General features: G+C 41.7%; 1 protein-coding gene across 3 annotated transcripts in view; it reads right to left on the bottom strand.

Annotated features, from left to right (window-relative positions):
- The window catches only part of TOM1 (target of myb1 membrane trafficking protein), a 210,576-nt gene that overhangs the window by 17,003 nt on the left and 179,458 nt on the right, over positions 1-14,115 (bottom strand). For all 3 annotated transcript variants that reach the window (XM_075833699.1, XM_075833698.1, XM_075833700.1), the window contains exons 11-13: positions 10,236-10,356; positions 4,768-4,843; positions 15-74 (exon numbers count right to left, since the gene is read on the bottom strand). In XM_075833699.1, the coding sequence (XP_075689814.1) occupies positions 15-74; positions 4,768-4,843; positions 10,236-10,356 (257 nt within the window). The remainder of the gene's footprint in view (positions 1-14; positions 75-4,767; positions 4,844-10,235; positions 10,357-14,115) is intronic.

The raw sequence follows: 14,115 nt of genomic DNA, 5'->3' as shown, positions 1-14,115 counted from the left end.
GCATCATTACTTACTGCATCAACAGACAGCCATTTTTCAATGTCATCCATGAAGTTGTTTTGAGTGCCTGGAATCTGATCAGGGAAAAAAAAAATGATATATAGATTTATTTATTTTTCTTGCATACTATGCCGACAAGGTTATCAAGGAATCAAAATGACTCAGACTGTAAAACAGCCACTACAAGATCTTCGAATCTTGCAATCAGATTCAACCCCCATAGCAACCAATCAGGGCTCAGCTTTCATTTTTCCACAGCAGTTTAAGAAATGAAAGCTGCAATTTGATTGGTTGCTATGGGTAACAAAGCCAGTTTTTGTTGGCTTTGATAAATGTGGCCCATTGAGTATGGTGTTCTAAAACAAAGCTATGATTCTGTATTGTAGAAAAATTAGTCTACGATTACCAATGTGAATAATTTGCCTGTTTATTGCTTTACCACAAAAATTGTACAAATCATGTTACTGGAGAAGGGACCATTAGTCTTGTTCTATAAATGCAACAGTAGCCCCAATATCACTAAAGCAGAGTACCGCATATATCAGGAATTCTGAGTACTTGGTAAGCTTTGTTATTTTAACCATTTGTTAAATTAAACATTCTAGAACCACTTTTTTTTTTTTTTTCCAATTATATATTCTTTTATTTTGAATCGATATAAAGAAAGCAGTATCAAATACAACATTTTAGACATAAAGCGAGAGGAATAGAAAAATTATACATTACAATGATCCTCCTTGCCAAGTACAACATAGTATAACAACAATATGGAGTGAAAATACATTGAACGGAGTTGCCAAGGATGGCCTTTGCGATATACTAACATTAATGTGGTTATTGTCAGTTCAGAATATACAGTATTAAAGGGGTTTTCCAATCCTTTTTTCTTTTTTTTAAAATCAATGCAATGTTCCTCTATTAATATATTAGTGCACTCTGACTATCTTTTTCTTGATAATAAATGGTTTTAGTAACATTACTCCCTATTGTTTACCTTGAGAGGTTTGTTTTGCTCAGTAAGTTCATTCCTCTTCTCTTCCTGTGTTTCTCCTCCCTGCATGCACTGCTCTAGTCCCAGCATGCAATGTGCATGCAGCAGTGCACTTGCTCCGCCTACTACACCCAGCTCTACTAACTTCTGCAATCTCAGTCTTCATTTTGGTGCTCTCATTCTATTACTGATAGCACAAGCTGAAATCACTGGATATCTGCGTTTTTAACCTCTTAACGCCGAAGGGCGGATATATCCGTCCTCAGCAGCTGCTAGTTCGCGCAGGACGGACGGATATATCCGTCCTGTAATCGTGCGGGTACTGTCACTGTACCCACGCGATCAGCGGCAGGAGCACGGCTGTTATACACAGCATGGCTCCTGCTGCAACTGCCGAAATCGAAGCGCGCTCCGATTACGGTAGTTTAACCCATTAAATGCCGCTGTCAATAGTGACAGCGGCATCTAATGTGTTTGACAGAGGGAGGGAGCTCCCTCTGTCACCCCATCGGCGCCCCCGCAAAGAAATCGCGGGTCGCCGTCGGGTTTCCATGGCAGCGGGGGTCTAACAAAGACCCCCAGGTCTGTCTTCAGCATCTGCCTGTTAGGCGATGCCGGAGGCATGACCTAACAGATTGCCTGTCAGTTTTACACTGACAGGCAATAATGCTTTAGTATACTAAGTATACCAAAGCATTATATATGCGATCAGCACATCGCATAGTGAAGTGTCCTGATGGGACTAAAAAAAAAAATGTCCTGATGGGACTAAAAAAAAAATGTCCTGATGGGACTAAAAAAAAAAAGTGGTTTTATTTAGTATAAGTGTCAAAACACATACACATACATGGTATCCCCGCGATCGTAACAACTTGAACAATAAAATGAACACATTAATTAAACCGCCGAATGAACGGCGTCCAAAAAAAACGCAAAAAAACAACGGCAAAATTCGCTCTTTTCTCCCATTCCCCCCATAAAAAATTAAATCAAAATTAATCTATAAGTCCTATGTACCCCAAAATAGTACTAATGAAAACTACGCATTGTCCCGCGAAAATCAAGCCCACATACGGCCACATCGACGGAAAAATAAAAACGTTACGGCTCTTGGAATGCGGCGATGCAAAAACAAGTAATTTTTTTCTAAAAGGCTTTTTATTGTGCAAACGTAGGAAAACATATAAAACCTTTACATATTTGGTATCCCCGTAATCGTGCCGACCCATAGAATAAAGTTAACATGTTATTTACGCTGCATAGTAAACGGCGTAAACTTATAACGTGAAAATCAATGCTGGAATAGCTGCTTATTTTCAATACTCTCCGAAAATAAAGTTAATAAAAGTTAATCAATATATTATAAGCATCTAACAATGGTACAATTACAAAATACAACTCGTCACGCAAAAAACAAGCCCTTATACGGCTATGTCGACGGAATTAAAAAAAAGTTACGACTCTTGGAATGCGACCGTGAAAAAACAAGAAATAATCCAAAGGTCATTAACGCGCAAAATGGCCCGGTCATTAAGGGGTTAAACGGTTTGAAGAGGTCTTGTGGTACCTAAACAGTGGAAACCCCCAAAAGGTGACCCCATTTTGGAAACTAGACCCCTTGAGGAATTCATTGTAGTTTTCATGGGGTGCATGCGGCTTTTTGATCAGTTTTTATTCTATTTTTAAGTGGCGTGGTGACTAAAAAACAGCAATTCTACCATTGTTTTTTTATTCTATTTTTGTTACAGCGTTCACCGTGCACTATAAATTACATAGTCACATTATTCTGTGGGGCGATACGATTAGGGCTCATTTACACGAGCGTGTTATACGTCCGGGCAACGCGCGTCGCAGGGACCTATGTTAGTCTATGGGGCCGTGCAGCCAGGTGCGTGATTTTCACGCAGCGTATGTCCGCTCCGTGAAACGCACGACGTCCTATATTTGTGCGCTGTTCGCGCATCACGCACCCATTGAAGTCAATGGGTGTGTGAAAACCAAGCATGTCGCACGGAAGCAATTCCGTGGGACAAGCGTGGTTCGCGCAACAGCACTGTAAAGGATGAATGAAAACAGAAAAGCACCACGTGCTTTTCTGTTTACAAACATCCAAACGGAGTGTCATAATGATGGCGGCTGCGCGAAAACCACGCAGCCGCGCATCATAAAGGGCTGACACACGGAGCTGTTAAGTGCCTTTTGCGCACGCAAAACGCAGCGTTTTTTGCTTGCGCGAAACGCACACGCTCGTGTAAACCCGGCCTTACGGTGACACCAGATGTTTATAGGTTTTTTTTATGTCTTATGGCGTTTGCACAATAAAATACGTTTTGTAAAAAATCATTCACTTTTTGTGTTGCCTTGTTCTAAGAGCCAGAACTTTATTATTTTTCCATCAATAAAGCCGTGCGAGGACTTATTTTTTGCGTAACGAACTGTAGTTTCCATCATTACCATTTTTAGGTACATGCGACTTTTTGATCTATTTTTTATAAATTTTTGGGAGGTGAAGTGACCAAACAATTGTGATTTTGGTACGGTTTATTATTATTTTCTTTTACGGCGTTCACCGCTCGGGATAAATAACGAAACAATTTTGTAGTTCAGGCCGTTACGGACGCAGCGATACCAATTATGTATAGTTTATTTATTTATATATTTTTATTAATAATAAATGACTGATAAGGGGAAAAAAAGGGGATTTTTTCACTTTTAAATCTTTTATTTTCTTATTTTTACACCTTTTTTTAAACTTTTTTTTTACTGTATTACTTTGTCCCACAAGGGGACTTGAGGGCAGGAGGCCCTGATCGCTATTCTAATACACTGCACTACATGCGTAGTGCAGTGTATTAGAACTGTCAGCTACTCACTGACAGCAAGCATAGTGGGTCCTGACGTTGTCAGGACCCACTAGGCTTCCATCTATGGCATAGCCGGACGCCATTGTTTGGTGTCCGGTTGCCATAGTAACCATCGCCGGCCGCTATCGTGTAGCAGGCCGGCGATGGTAACTTAACCCCTAAAAAGCCGCGATCTCTATTGAACGCGGCTTTTAAGGGTTAAACAGCGGGGACACAGCGATCGGTCCCCGCTGTAGGAGCTGCTGTACGAGACAGCAGCTGTCACAGCTCCTGCATCTGTCGGGAAGACGGCCGAAACGGCAGTTATTCCCGCAACTTCATATTCCATTGCTAATTTCACAGAGCATGCGCGGTGGAGTGTGTTAACCACGCATGCTCTAATCAGATAAAGAAGCACATGGTACGGTTACGTCATTTGTGACGTAACCGTACAGTGTGAAAGCCGGAAACCGGAAGTAAGGTAGCAGACCAAATGGACGGGTCTGCACAGGAAGTGCAGATTTTGCTTTACTAAGGGGGCGGTGACGGAAGAAGATATACGACGCTACAGCCATCTGATGAAACGTAAGTACATTGTAAAGTTGTATATTTTTCATTGTTTAATTTAAATGAATGTAATTTTTTACTTCCGGAAAACCCCTTTAAATACGAAGCTTCACTTTATGATACTTCACTTCAGCATCTTCTGCTTGTGCTAATTAAGATAAGGTTTAAACATTTTTAACATGACATTAGACTGATACACAAGGGTAAAAGGAAGGTACGGGAAAGGGATCTAGAACCACTTTTAATCTGGGAAATGCGACAAATAAAATGTTTTGTTTTTTTATAAATCACTTATGAAACTTGAGCAAACTATCATGCTTTTCTACAGGAGTCTGGTATGTACTGGGCACGGCACAAAATACTTACCGCACCAGTGTTCTGCTGCCGAGTATCAAGGGCTACTGCAAGTCCTTCTGCTGCTTGAGGATCCTCATATTTAACACTAAATGCAAAAAAACGTTGAAGAATGAGAAAAAAAAAAAAATGTAAAACAAAACAGATGTGAGGAATTTCAAAATGACATGAATTCAGCTGAACTGGGAGCAGAGAGCAGCAAGTGTGGGAGACTATGTATTATCAATCTATAAAACCGAAAAAAAACTACGAAATCACAGTACATTCAGATATATGATACATAACAATCTTAGTGTTTAAAATGCATGCTATTAAGCAGAGGAAAACAATTCCGTCAAATAGATTTACAAGCCCTCTAGAAAAATGGGAGGGGGGGGGGTCGACTCAAGGAATTATTCTACAGACAGAGAGAAAAGTTTAGCTCACAGGAAAATAAACTGCAAACAAAATAAATAATGACTTTATAAAAACCTTTCATGGCAGAGGGGGGGGGGGGGGGTGGCGGGGTTAAAATTCAGCCATATTCAAATTCCCTCATTTATCTATTCAAGCCAAATGGCATGTGATGTCAGTCGGTAACCTGAAGCTGCTGGGATTAGCTGGATTCAGTCTAGAGATTGTTGAAATTGGTTTAGGTAGGTGTAGGTCAATCCGATCAAAGAAATGCTCATCAGATAGAGGTCCGCTGTAGACAATGGCCTCTATGATGAAGTAGATGCCCACTATCATGCCGCTAATTAAGAAGAATGGTACAAAAGCTCTTAAATGCTTGCACCAGCCACAGCAATCAGAAAGGCTCATGGTTAGCAAGAAAAACAGAATTGCTGTGGAATAAAAATGACAAAAGCGGCCTTAACAGAAATGGAAAAAGAAGAGATGTCCAAATAAAACACATGAAAAAGTTGCCATTCAAGAGAAGTAAAAAAAATCCTTGAAGCAATAGAAGGTAAATCCAGTCAGTAAGGAGGCCAGAGACCTGAAGGAGATATGTACATGCCAGTGGAGAGTTAGAAATAGACTGTACTCCGAGAGGAGAGGGTAATTTGATGTCACCACCCACAGCCATGTACCCAAGCTAAGCTCTAACGCTTCTTCGGTAACTAAAGATCAGATTATACTTCGGGTCATCTTACATCTTCTGGAGTAACCTCACATGATTAGCCTAGCAATTCTCTCAGTTCATACAACCTTAAGGCTATGTTCACACGGAGTATTTTGACGAGTTTTGACGCGGAAACCGCGTCACAAAACTCGTCAAAAACGGCCCGAAAATGCCTCCCATTGATTTCCATGGGAGGCGTCGGCGTCTTTTTCCCACGAGCAGTAAAACTGCCCCGCGGGAAAAAGCGACATGCCCTATCTTCGGGCATTTCCGCCTCTGACCTCCCATTGACTTCAATGGGAGGCAGAGAAAGCGTATTTCACGGTGTTTTATGCCCGCGGCGCTCAATGGCCGCGGGCGAAAAACGCAGCGAAAAACTCCGCGAAAATCGGCGTGCAGGGAGAGGAAAATCTGCCAAAACGGAATTTTGAGGCAGATATTCCTCCTGCAAAATATTCTGTGTGAACATAGCCTTAGGCTGTGTTCACACAGAGTTTTTTGCAGGAGGAAAATTCCTCTTGCAAAAACTACTCCAGACGGTTTTTGCACAGTGGTTTGACAAAAACTCGTCAAAACACTCGTCGAGGCGTTTTTTTCCTCTTTCTGACTGATTGAAATGGGGTTTTGGAGGCGGAAACCGCCTCAAGATCGGTGATGACGCTTCTTTTTACTGCGACGCGTTTTTTTTACTGGCGGTAAAGAAAGCTCGTCCAACTCCCATTGAAATCAATGGGAGGCATTTTCGGGCGGTTTTCGAGGAGTTTTGTGGCACGGTTTCTGCATCAAAAAACTCGTCAAAAAACTCTGTGTGAACAGGGCCTAACATCACCTGGCTAAGCGTCTCATTCCTTTTGTCCCACTTAGTCCTAGAAATTTGTATTTCACAAGATGGTCAAAACAGGTAATCCTCAGACTCTTGGAGGATAACCAAGAATTTATACACCTTGTAACCACAATGCACTGGACTAATGCATTTCCGGTGTCATTGAGTCTAATTTAAAGAAGGACTTTGCAGAACAGTTTGTCAGTGGATAGTTTTGCTTCTTTACAACACTGTGGTCCTTGGAATCAAATCCAGTGACCACAAAATCTCCATGAATTTGTGATTGTGTGAGTTTTCTTAGGATAGTTCGGTTCCCTCCAGCACTTAATGGCTATGGAAACCTTTGAATATTTTTATGTTTTTTTATTAAATCAAAGTTTTTTGTGATTTTAAGCACTTTTTGAATTGACTTTGATAAAAGAAAAATGTTTTACTTTTTGCGATACAGCTGCTATGTATCCTGTATACCTAGAAGTTGTATCGTTATCTCTCAGCCGATCTCGTCAGTTCAGCTCAGCTGACGGCGTGTCCTGTGCGTCTTTGACCTAATACCAATCACATCTCTGTTAATCAGCGTAGATGTGATCGATATTCGGTGGATCGTGAGTAAGAGATTCAGAGGACCGGCTACCAGCCGAGCATCAGTTCAGCTGAAATGACGGAATTGACAGAGAACACGATTTTTTTATGTATACAGGATAGAAAGAAGCTGTATTGCAAAAGTCAATTCAAAAAGTGCTTAACATCACAAAAAAAACATTGATTTAATAAAAAAATGTGAAAAAGGTGTCCATAGCCTTTAAATATACTCATATGTTGGTTGGCTTCCTATGAAACAAATACTAGTGTGTATGAGCCAAACTTGGGACAGGAATTGATTGGAGTGATTAGAATCTGTGTACCACACATAAGAACATGGTGGTGATATGTAAATAGGATATGAAGTAGGGCTGGGCAATTATGACCTAAATCAAAATCATGATTAATTGAACATGTAACCTAGATTACGATAATTTGAACAATTAAGGCCACTCCCCTTTTTGCATGTCACGCCCCCTATTTGCATGCTACGTCATTGAATTAATGTTTATCCCCTGAGCCTGCTGTATACTACCGTATATAATATACCTCGACACTGCCCCACACATCGCCCCCTTAGTGCTCCACACAGCATAATGCCCTGTAGCTGCCCCCACACATTATAATGCCCCTATAACTGCCTCCACAGTATAACACCCCTTTATCTGCCCCTCCAGAGTATAACGCCACCAATAGGTGCCACCACACATTATAATGCCCCTTATAACTGCCCTCCACACAGTATAATGCCCCTATAGCTCCCTCTACATAGCATAATGCCCCTATAACTGACTTCCATGTAGTTTAATGCCCCCATATATGCACCCCATACAGTATAAAGTCCCCATAGCTGCCCCCACATCACGGTCCCCTGCTCTAACATTGGATGCAGAAGAAGATGCAGATACAGTTTAAACCAGGAGAAAATAATTGATAAAACCAAAATTCGCAAGATTATGTCGATTAATTGCGCTGAATTTCGATTTCGATTACTTTTCTATTAATTGCCCAGCCCTAATATGAAGCATCATTAAGCCTAATTCATGGACCACTTCAAGGGGACAAAGGGGTTCTAAAAATACGCCCAATCAACTGACATTTTGTAATACTGTTGCCCTAAAATTTGGTATATGAGGCACATCTATATACTGTGTGGTAGAACAATTACACAATTTGCAGCCCCCAACATATTGCAAAGTCACCGCTCTTGGTGCTAAACTAAATTAATGGAAAACAAAGAAAGACTAATAAAAAGGAGAAAAGAAAAACAATCCTATTAACATTTAGTTCAATCCCTCAAAATCATATTTCTCAGCCCCAGTTATTACATTATTTTTCTAGATGAAAGTCAATGTTTTTTCCCCTATACTGAAAGTGAGTGATACATAGATGGAATTAGCAGCAAGATGAATGCTTTATGAAGGTTCAGGTTAGGAAATCTAGGTTATTTTTTAAATTAAAATAGTTTTTTCCTTTTTGTTTAGTATGATCTATGGGAAGCTCTGAATATGCTTGGCATCTCTGTAATCTGGTTTAATCATATAAGCGATAATGCACACGATCATGATTTTTTTGTCTTTGTGCTATCCACAATTTTCCGGATAGCACACTGACCCATTCATTTATATGGCCCCATGGACTTGACCGTGTTGTTCATGGATCCGTTTGGGGGGAGCAAGTACGGCTCGCAATAAACTCAGAACATATAATTTTACTGTACGTATTTGCGGCATGGACTCGCCCATAGAAGTTTATAGGCTCGTGAGAATACAAGTTGCCATCCGTAATTGCAGATACGTTGCCAAGCGATGCCAGGGAATTCCCCTGTTGTGCCGCTGAAAATGGTTCCTGAACGATTTTGTGACCTACTTAGGGGGTTGGGACAAGCTGGTGACATCAATTACAGCCTTCCATTTTTTTGCAGATCCGTGAATACTGATGACACAGAAGTTTTTTTGCAGACAAATGTATTGCAAATACAGACAAGGGATCGTAGGCCTTACTTCTGCATTTCCTTAGCAATCCTTACTTGTTTGAAGGGTCTCTTGGAAATAAGCAAATCACAAAGTGCCCCCTGCTGGAACCCCCAGCAATTAGCTGTAATCTGTGGGGAAACCTGGCAGTAAGACCGGATTCACACGAGCACGTTCGGCCCGTGATATACGGTCTGTATGTCGGCTGCATTTCCCGGACCGAACACACTGCAGGGAGCTGGGCTCCTAGCATCATAGTTATCTATGACGCTAGGTGTCACTGCCTCGCTGCAGGAAAACTGTCCTGTACAGTAATCACGTTTTCAGTGCGGGACAGTAGTTCCGCGGAGAGGCAGGGACACCTAGCATCATCGATAACTATGATACTAGGAGCCCGGCTCCCTGCAGATTGTTCGTTCAGGGAAATGCGGCCGACATACGGACCGTATATCACAGACCGAACACGCTCATGTGAATCCGGCCTAAGTGTGCAATTTCCCTGTAGCCACCACAGGGCAAATTAACATTACACAGTGCCCATTCAAATTAATGGGTTGTTTGTGTAATGCAGATTCTATTACCTCAGATTTACCAAATAGAGTATATGAAAATGTTTTTTTTTAAACAGAAAAACACCTTTAATGTGCAATATGGCTGACTGAGGGTACAATTCTAAAAGCAATTACCAATTTATTTGTACACATACTACAGTAGCATTAAAATTACATCTAGCAATTTAAGGCTAGTGAAACGAATAAGTGATGTATTCTGTGTCTCATCTGGGACTCCCATTATCCTTGGAAGACAAAGGCATAAATTCCTAAAACGGTAGCCACCCCTTATTTCCATGTTAAAATGGAGATACTAGTGGTCACTAGCCGTTCAAGCGTTTTACCTATTCTCCTCTGAGGGACATATGGCCAAACACGAGTGTTAAAATACTGTAAATGAGAGCCAAATTCTAAATGCCACTTCATCATAGCATAATGTAACAAAGATTTACCTCTTGCGTTGCTCAGCCAAGGAGCTCCCTCTGGTAAGTGCAAACATATCAAAATCATCATCTGGTTTCTTTCCTGGTTCCAGAGACTTCAGAGTTCCACTCACTGACCCAGAACTCGTATCTTAAAAAAATAAGAAGAAGAATAGGTAAAATTCTAAATTGGCATACTGATGACTACATATAATAAAGCAGTTGCCTAGGCCGCAACAATAACAGACAAAAGAGAAGGGAGTGCTCCGGCCATCCCTGCTGATTTGGCGTTTCTCTCACCCCCATCAAGTCAAAACTTCAAGTGGTTTCCCCACCTTACTAAGTGTTGGTATATCACTAAAATACACAATCATTATATGCTTGTTCTAGGGGGTCGGAGTGGGTCCCAGTAGACAGACTCCGAACAGAGGATCTCTTTCTGCAAAGCTCTCCTTATGAATACAACCACCATAATTTATTTATAAAACAACAATTCTTTCCTTCGACCATGCCACGTCACGTTACAATCAAAATGGTGCCAAATTCGTTATTTTTTAATTAATTTTTTTATCCTCCTCCTTCTTACAGAACTCAGACCAACCAAAGGCTAGTAGTCAGATTGCAGCAGGAGGAACTCTCCCAATTTCGCTTTCTGAATTAGGCACATGTAACATCACATTCATGAACTACATTTATTGTATAGGTCGGGAAAACTGGGAACATGTTATCACAGCGTCATTAAGGTTTTAGGGCTTATTTTAGGGTATTATGTTTTGTGTTAACGTTTACCTCCCTCGCCTATCTTTCTATGTATGGTGGATTGTCCAAATTAACCAGAGTTCAGAGAAATTCATCAGCTGATTGGTTCTTGAAGCAGCTGTGGCAGGAATATCATCAATAAAAAGGATCGGTTTAGGCGGGCCGGTGACTGAAGAAATCTTAAGGGTATGTTCACACGGCTTATTTACGGACGTAATTCGGGCGTTTTACGCCTCGATTTACGTCCGAAAATGCGCCTCGATAGCGTTGGCAAACATCTGCCCATTCATTAGAATGGGTCTTACGATGTTCTGTGCACACGGTCATTTTTTTTATGCCCCGCTGTCAAAAGGTGGGGCGTAAAAAAGACGCCCGCGTCAAAGAAGTGCCTGTCACTTCTTCAGACGTAAATGGAGCTGTTTTCCATGGACTCCATGGAAAACCAGCTCCATTTAACGTCCGTAATGGATGCAGCAAAAAGCGCCTCAACATGCCATTACGGCTGAAATTACGGAGCTGTTTCCTCCTAAAAACAGCCCCGTAATTTCAGCCGTTACGGAGGCTGCCGTGTGAACATACCCTTAAACAGAAAGAGTGGCGTCCCACCTTTGTTGCAGTGGCATTGATGTGGCACAGGCAGCTGGGCCACAAACCGTGCTGGCTGCTCTTGTCAAATAGCTTGCTAATGGTTGTCAAATGGCTTGCTAATGGCCATGCGGTTGCCTGCAAAATCATGCGGCCATTGATAGACCCTTATGGCTGAACGATTTTGCAGGTAACCAGCAGTTTTTCCCACAACACCGTGTGGCCTTTAACAAGCAATTTAATAATTGCGCCAAACAAAAGGCCGGTGCGATTCCCAGCACATCGCAGCCGCGTCACTGCTGCATCATAGGGTCTTACCCTTATCGGCTTAGTCACTAAGATGCTTGGTGGATAAGGTATTGTGATCAGTCAATTCAAGTTGATTAAATTTTTTATGAGTTTGATTATTTAACCCTTCCACGACGATGCCCTGTGCAGTTGCCACGTGTATAAACGTTGTCAGCCTTGAACGGTGTTTAATGAGTGCAGTGCTGCTTCAGAGTGAGCAGCGCTGCACTCATGTCTGCCGGGGCTTTAAGAGCCCCGGTCTACACCGCCCCCTCCACTGTAGATAGCGCCACACACAAACCCTTGTAGATAACGCAAAACCCCCTGCAGATAGCGCTACCTAAGCTCCCTCTAGGAGCAGATTCCCCGGCCAGCTCTCACACACACATAAGAGGAATCATTTCAGAACTCTTTCCACCTTTAATGTGACCCATAATCCGTACAATTCCATTGAAAAACAAACTGAAATCAGTTAGAGGGGCAAAATAAAAATAAAAAAATACAATAATGTGGTTGGATAAGTGTGAACACCCTCCTAGAATTGTGGATGTGGTTGTGTTCAGAATTAGCCAATCACATTCAAACTCATGTTAAATAGTAGTCAGTACACAGCTGCCATTATTTAACAAGATCCTGATTAACCCCATATAAAGTTCAGCTGTTCTATTAGGGTTTTCCTGATATTTTCTTTTGTTGCATGTGACAGCAAAAGCCATGGCTCGTAAAGAGCTTACAACACATCAAAGGGATCCGATTGTTGAAAGGCATCAGTCAGGAGAAGGGTACCAAAGAATTTCCAAGGAATTAGATATACCATGGAACACAGTGAAGACGGTCATCAAGAAGTGGATTACATTTGGCACAACCGTGATATTACCAAGAGCTGGACAAACCTCAAAACTTGGTGAAGAGACAAGATGAAAATTGGTCTGGGAGGCTACCAAGAGGCCTACAGCAACATTAAAGGGGCTGCAGGACTATCTGGCAGGTACTGGTTGTGTAGTGCATGTGACAACAATCTCCCGTATTCTTCATATGTCTGGGCTGTGGGGTAGGGTGGCAATGTGGCCTTTTCGAACAAAGAAAAACATCCAAGCCCAGCTGTTTTGCAAAAACCGACATCAAGTCTGCCAAAAGCATGTGGGAAAACATGTTATGGTCTGATGGGACCAAGGTTGTACTTTTTGGCCATAATTCCAAAAGGAATGTTTGTCGCAAAGTCAACACTGTACATCACCAAAAGAACACCATACCCACAGTGAAGCATTGTGGAGGCAGCATTATGCTTTAGGGCATTTATACTGCAGCTGGAAATGGGGTTTCAGTCAAGGTGAAGGGAATTATGAACAGTTCCAAATATCAGTCAATATTGGTACAAAACCTGCAGGCCTCTGTTAAAAAGCTGAAGACGAAGAGGAATTTCCTTTCCGCACGACAACCACCCAAAGAATACCGCCAAATCTCCCGTATTCTTCATATGTCTGGGCTGTGGGGTAGGGTGGAAATATGGCCTTTTCTAACTAAGAAAAACATCCAAGCCCAGCTGTTTTGCAAAAACCGACAAAGTCTGCCAAAAGCATGTGGGAAAACATGCTATGGTCTGATGGGACCAAGGTTGAACTTTTTGGCCATAATTCCAAAAAGGTATGTTTGTCGCAAAGTCAACACTGTACATCACCAAAAGAACACCATACCCACAGTGAAGCATTGTGGAGGCAGCATTATGCTTTAGGGCATTTATACTGCAGCTGGAAATGGGGCTTTAGTCAAGGTGAAGGGAATTATGAACAGTTCCAAATATCAGTCAATATTGGTACAAAACCTGCAGGCAGGCCTCTGTTAAAAAGCTGAAGACGAAGAGAAATTTCCCCTTTCCGCACGACAACCACCCAAAAGACTACCGCCTAATCAACTAAAGAATGGCTTCACCAGACGAAGATCAAAGTTTTGAAATGGCCCAGCCATAGCCCGGACCTGAATCCACTGAAAAACTGTGGGGTGACCTGAAGAGGGCTGTACACGGGAAATGTCCTCGCAATCTGACAGATTTAAGAGGGCTTTTGCAAGGAAGAGTGTGCAACAATTGCAAAGTCAAGATGTGCCATGCTGATAGACTTCTACCCAAAAATACTGAATGCTGTCATAAAGTCAAAGGGTAATTAAACAAAGTAATAAATGAAGGGTGTGCATATTTATGCAACCACATTATATTTGTTTTTTATTTTTCCACCCTAAAAGATTTCAGTTAGGACTGATTTTGTAACATGACAAAAACCTG

The sequence above is a fragment of the Rhinoderma darwinii genome, chromosome 7 (assembly GCF_050947455.1).
Source record: "Rhinoderma darwinii isolate aRhiDar2 chromosome 7, aRhiDar2.hap1, whole genome shotgun sequence".
Classification (NCBI taxonomy): Eukaryota; Metazoa; Chordata; class Amphibia; order Anura; family Rhinodermatidae; genus Rhinoderma; species Rhinoderma darwinii.
This window is presented reverse-complemented; position numbering and strand designations above follow the sequence as displayed.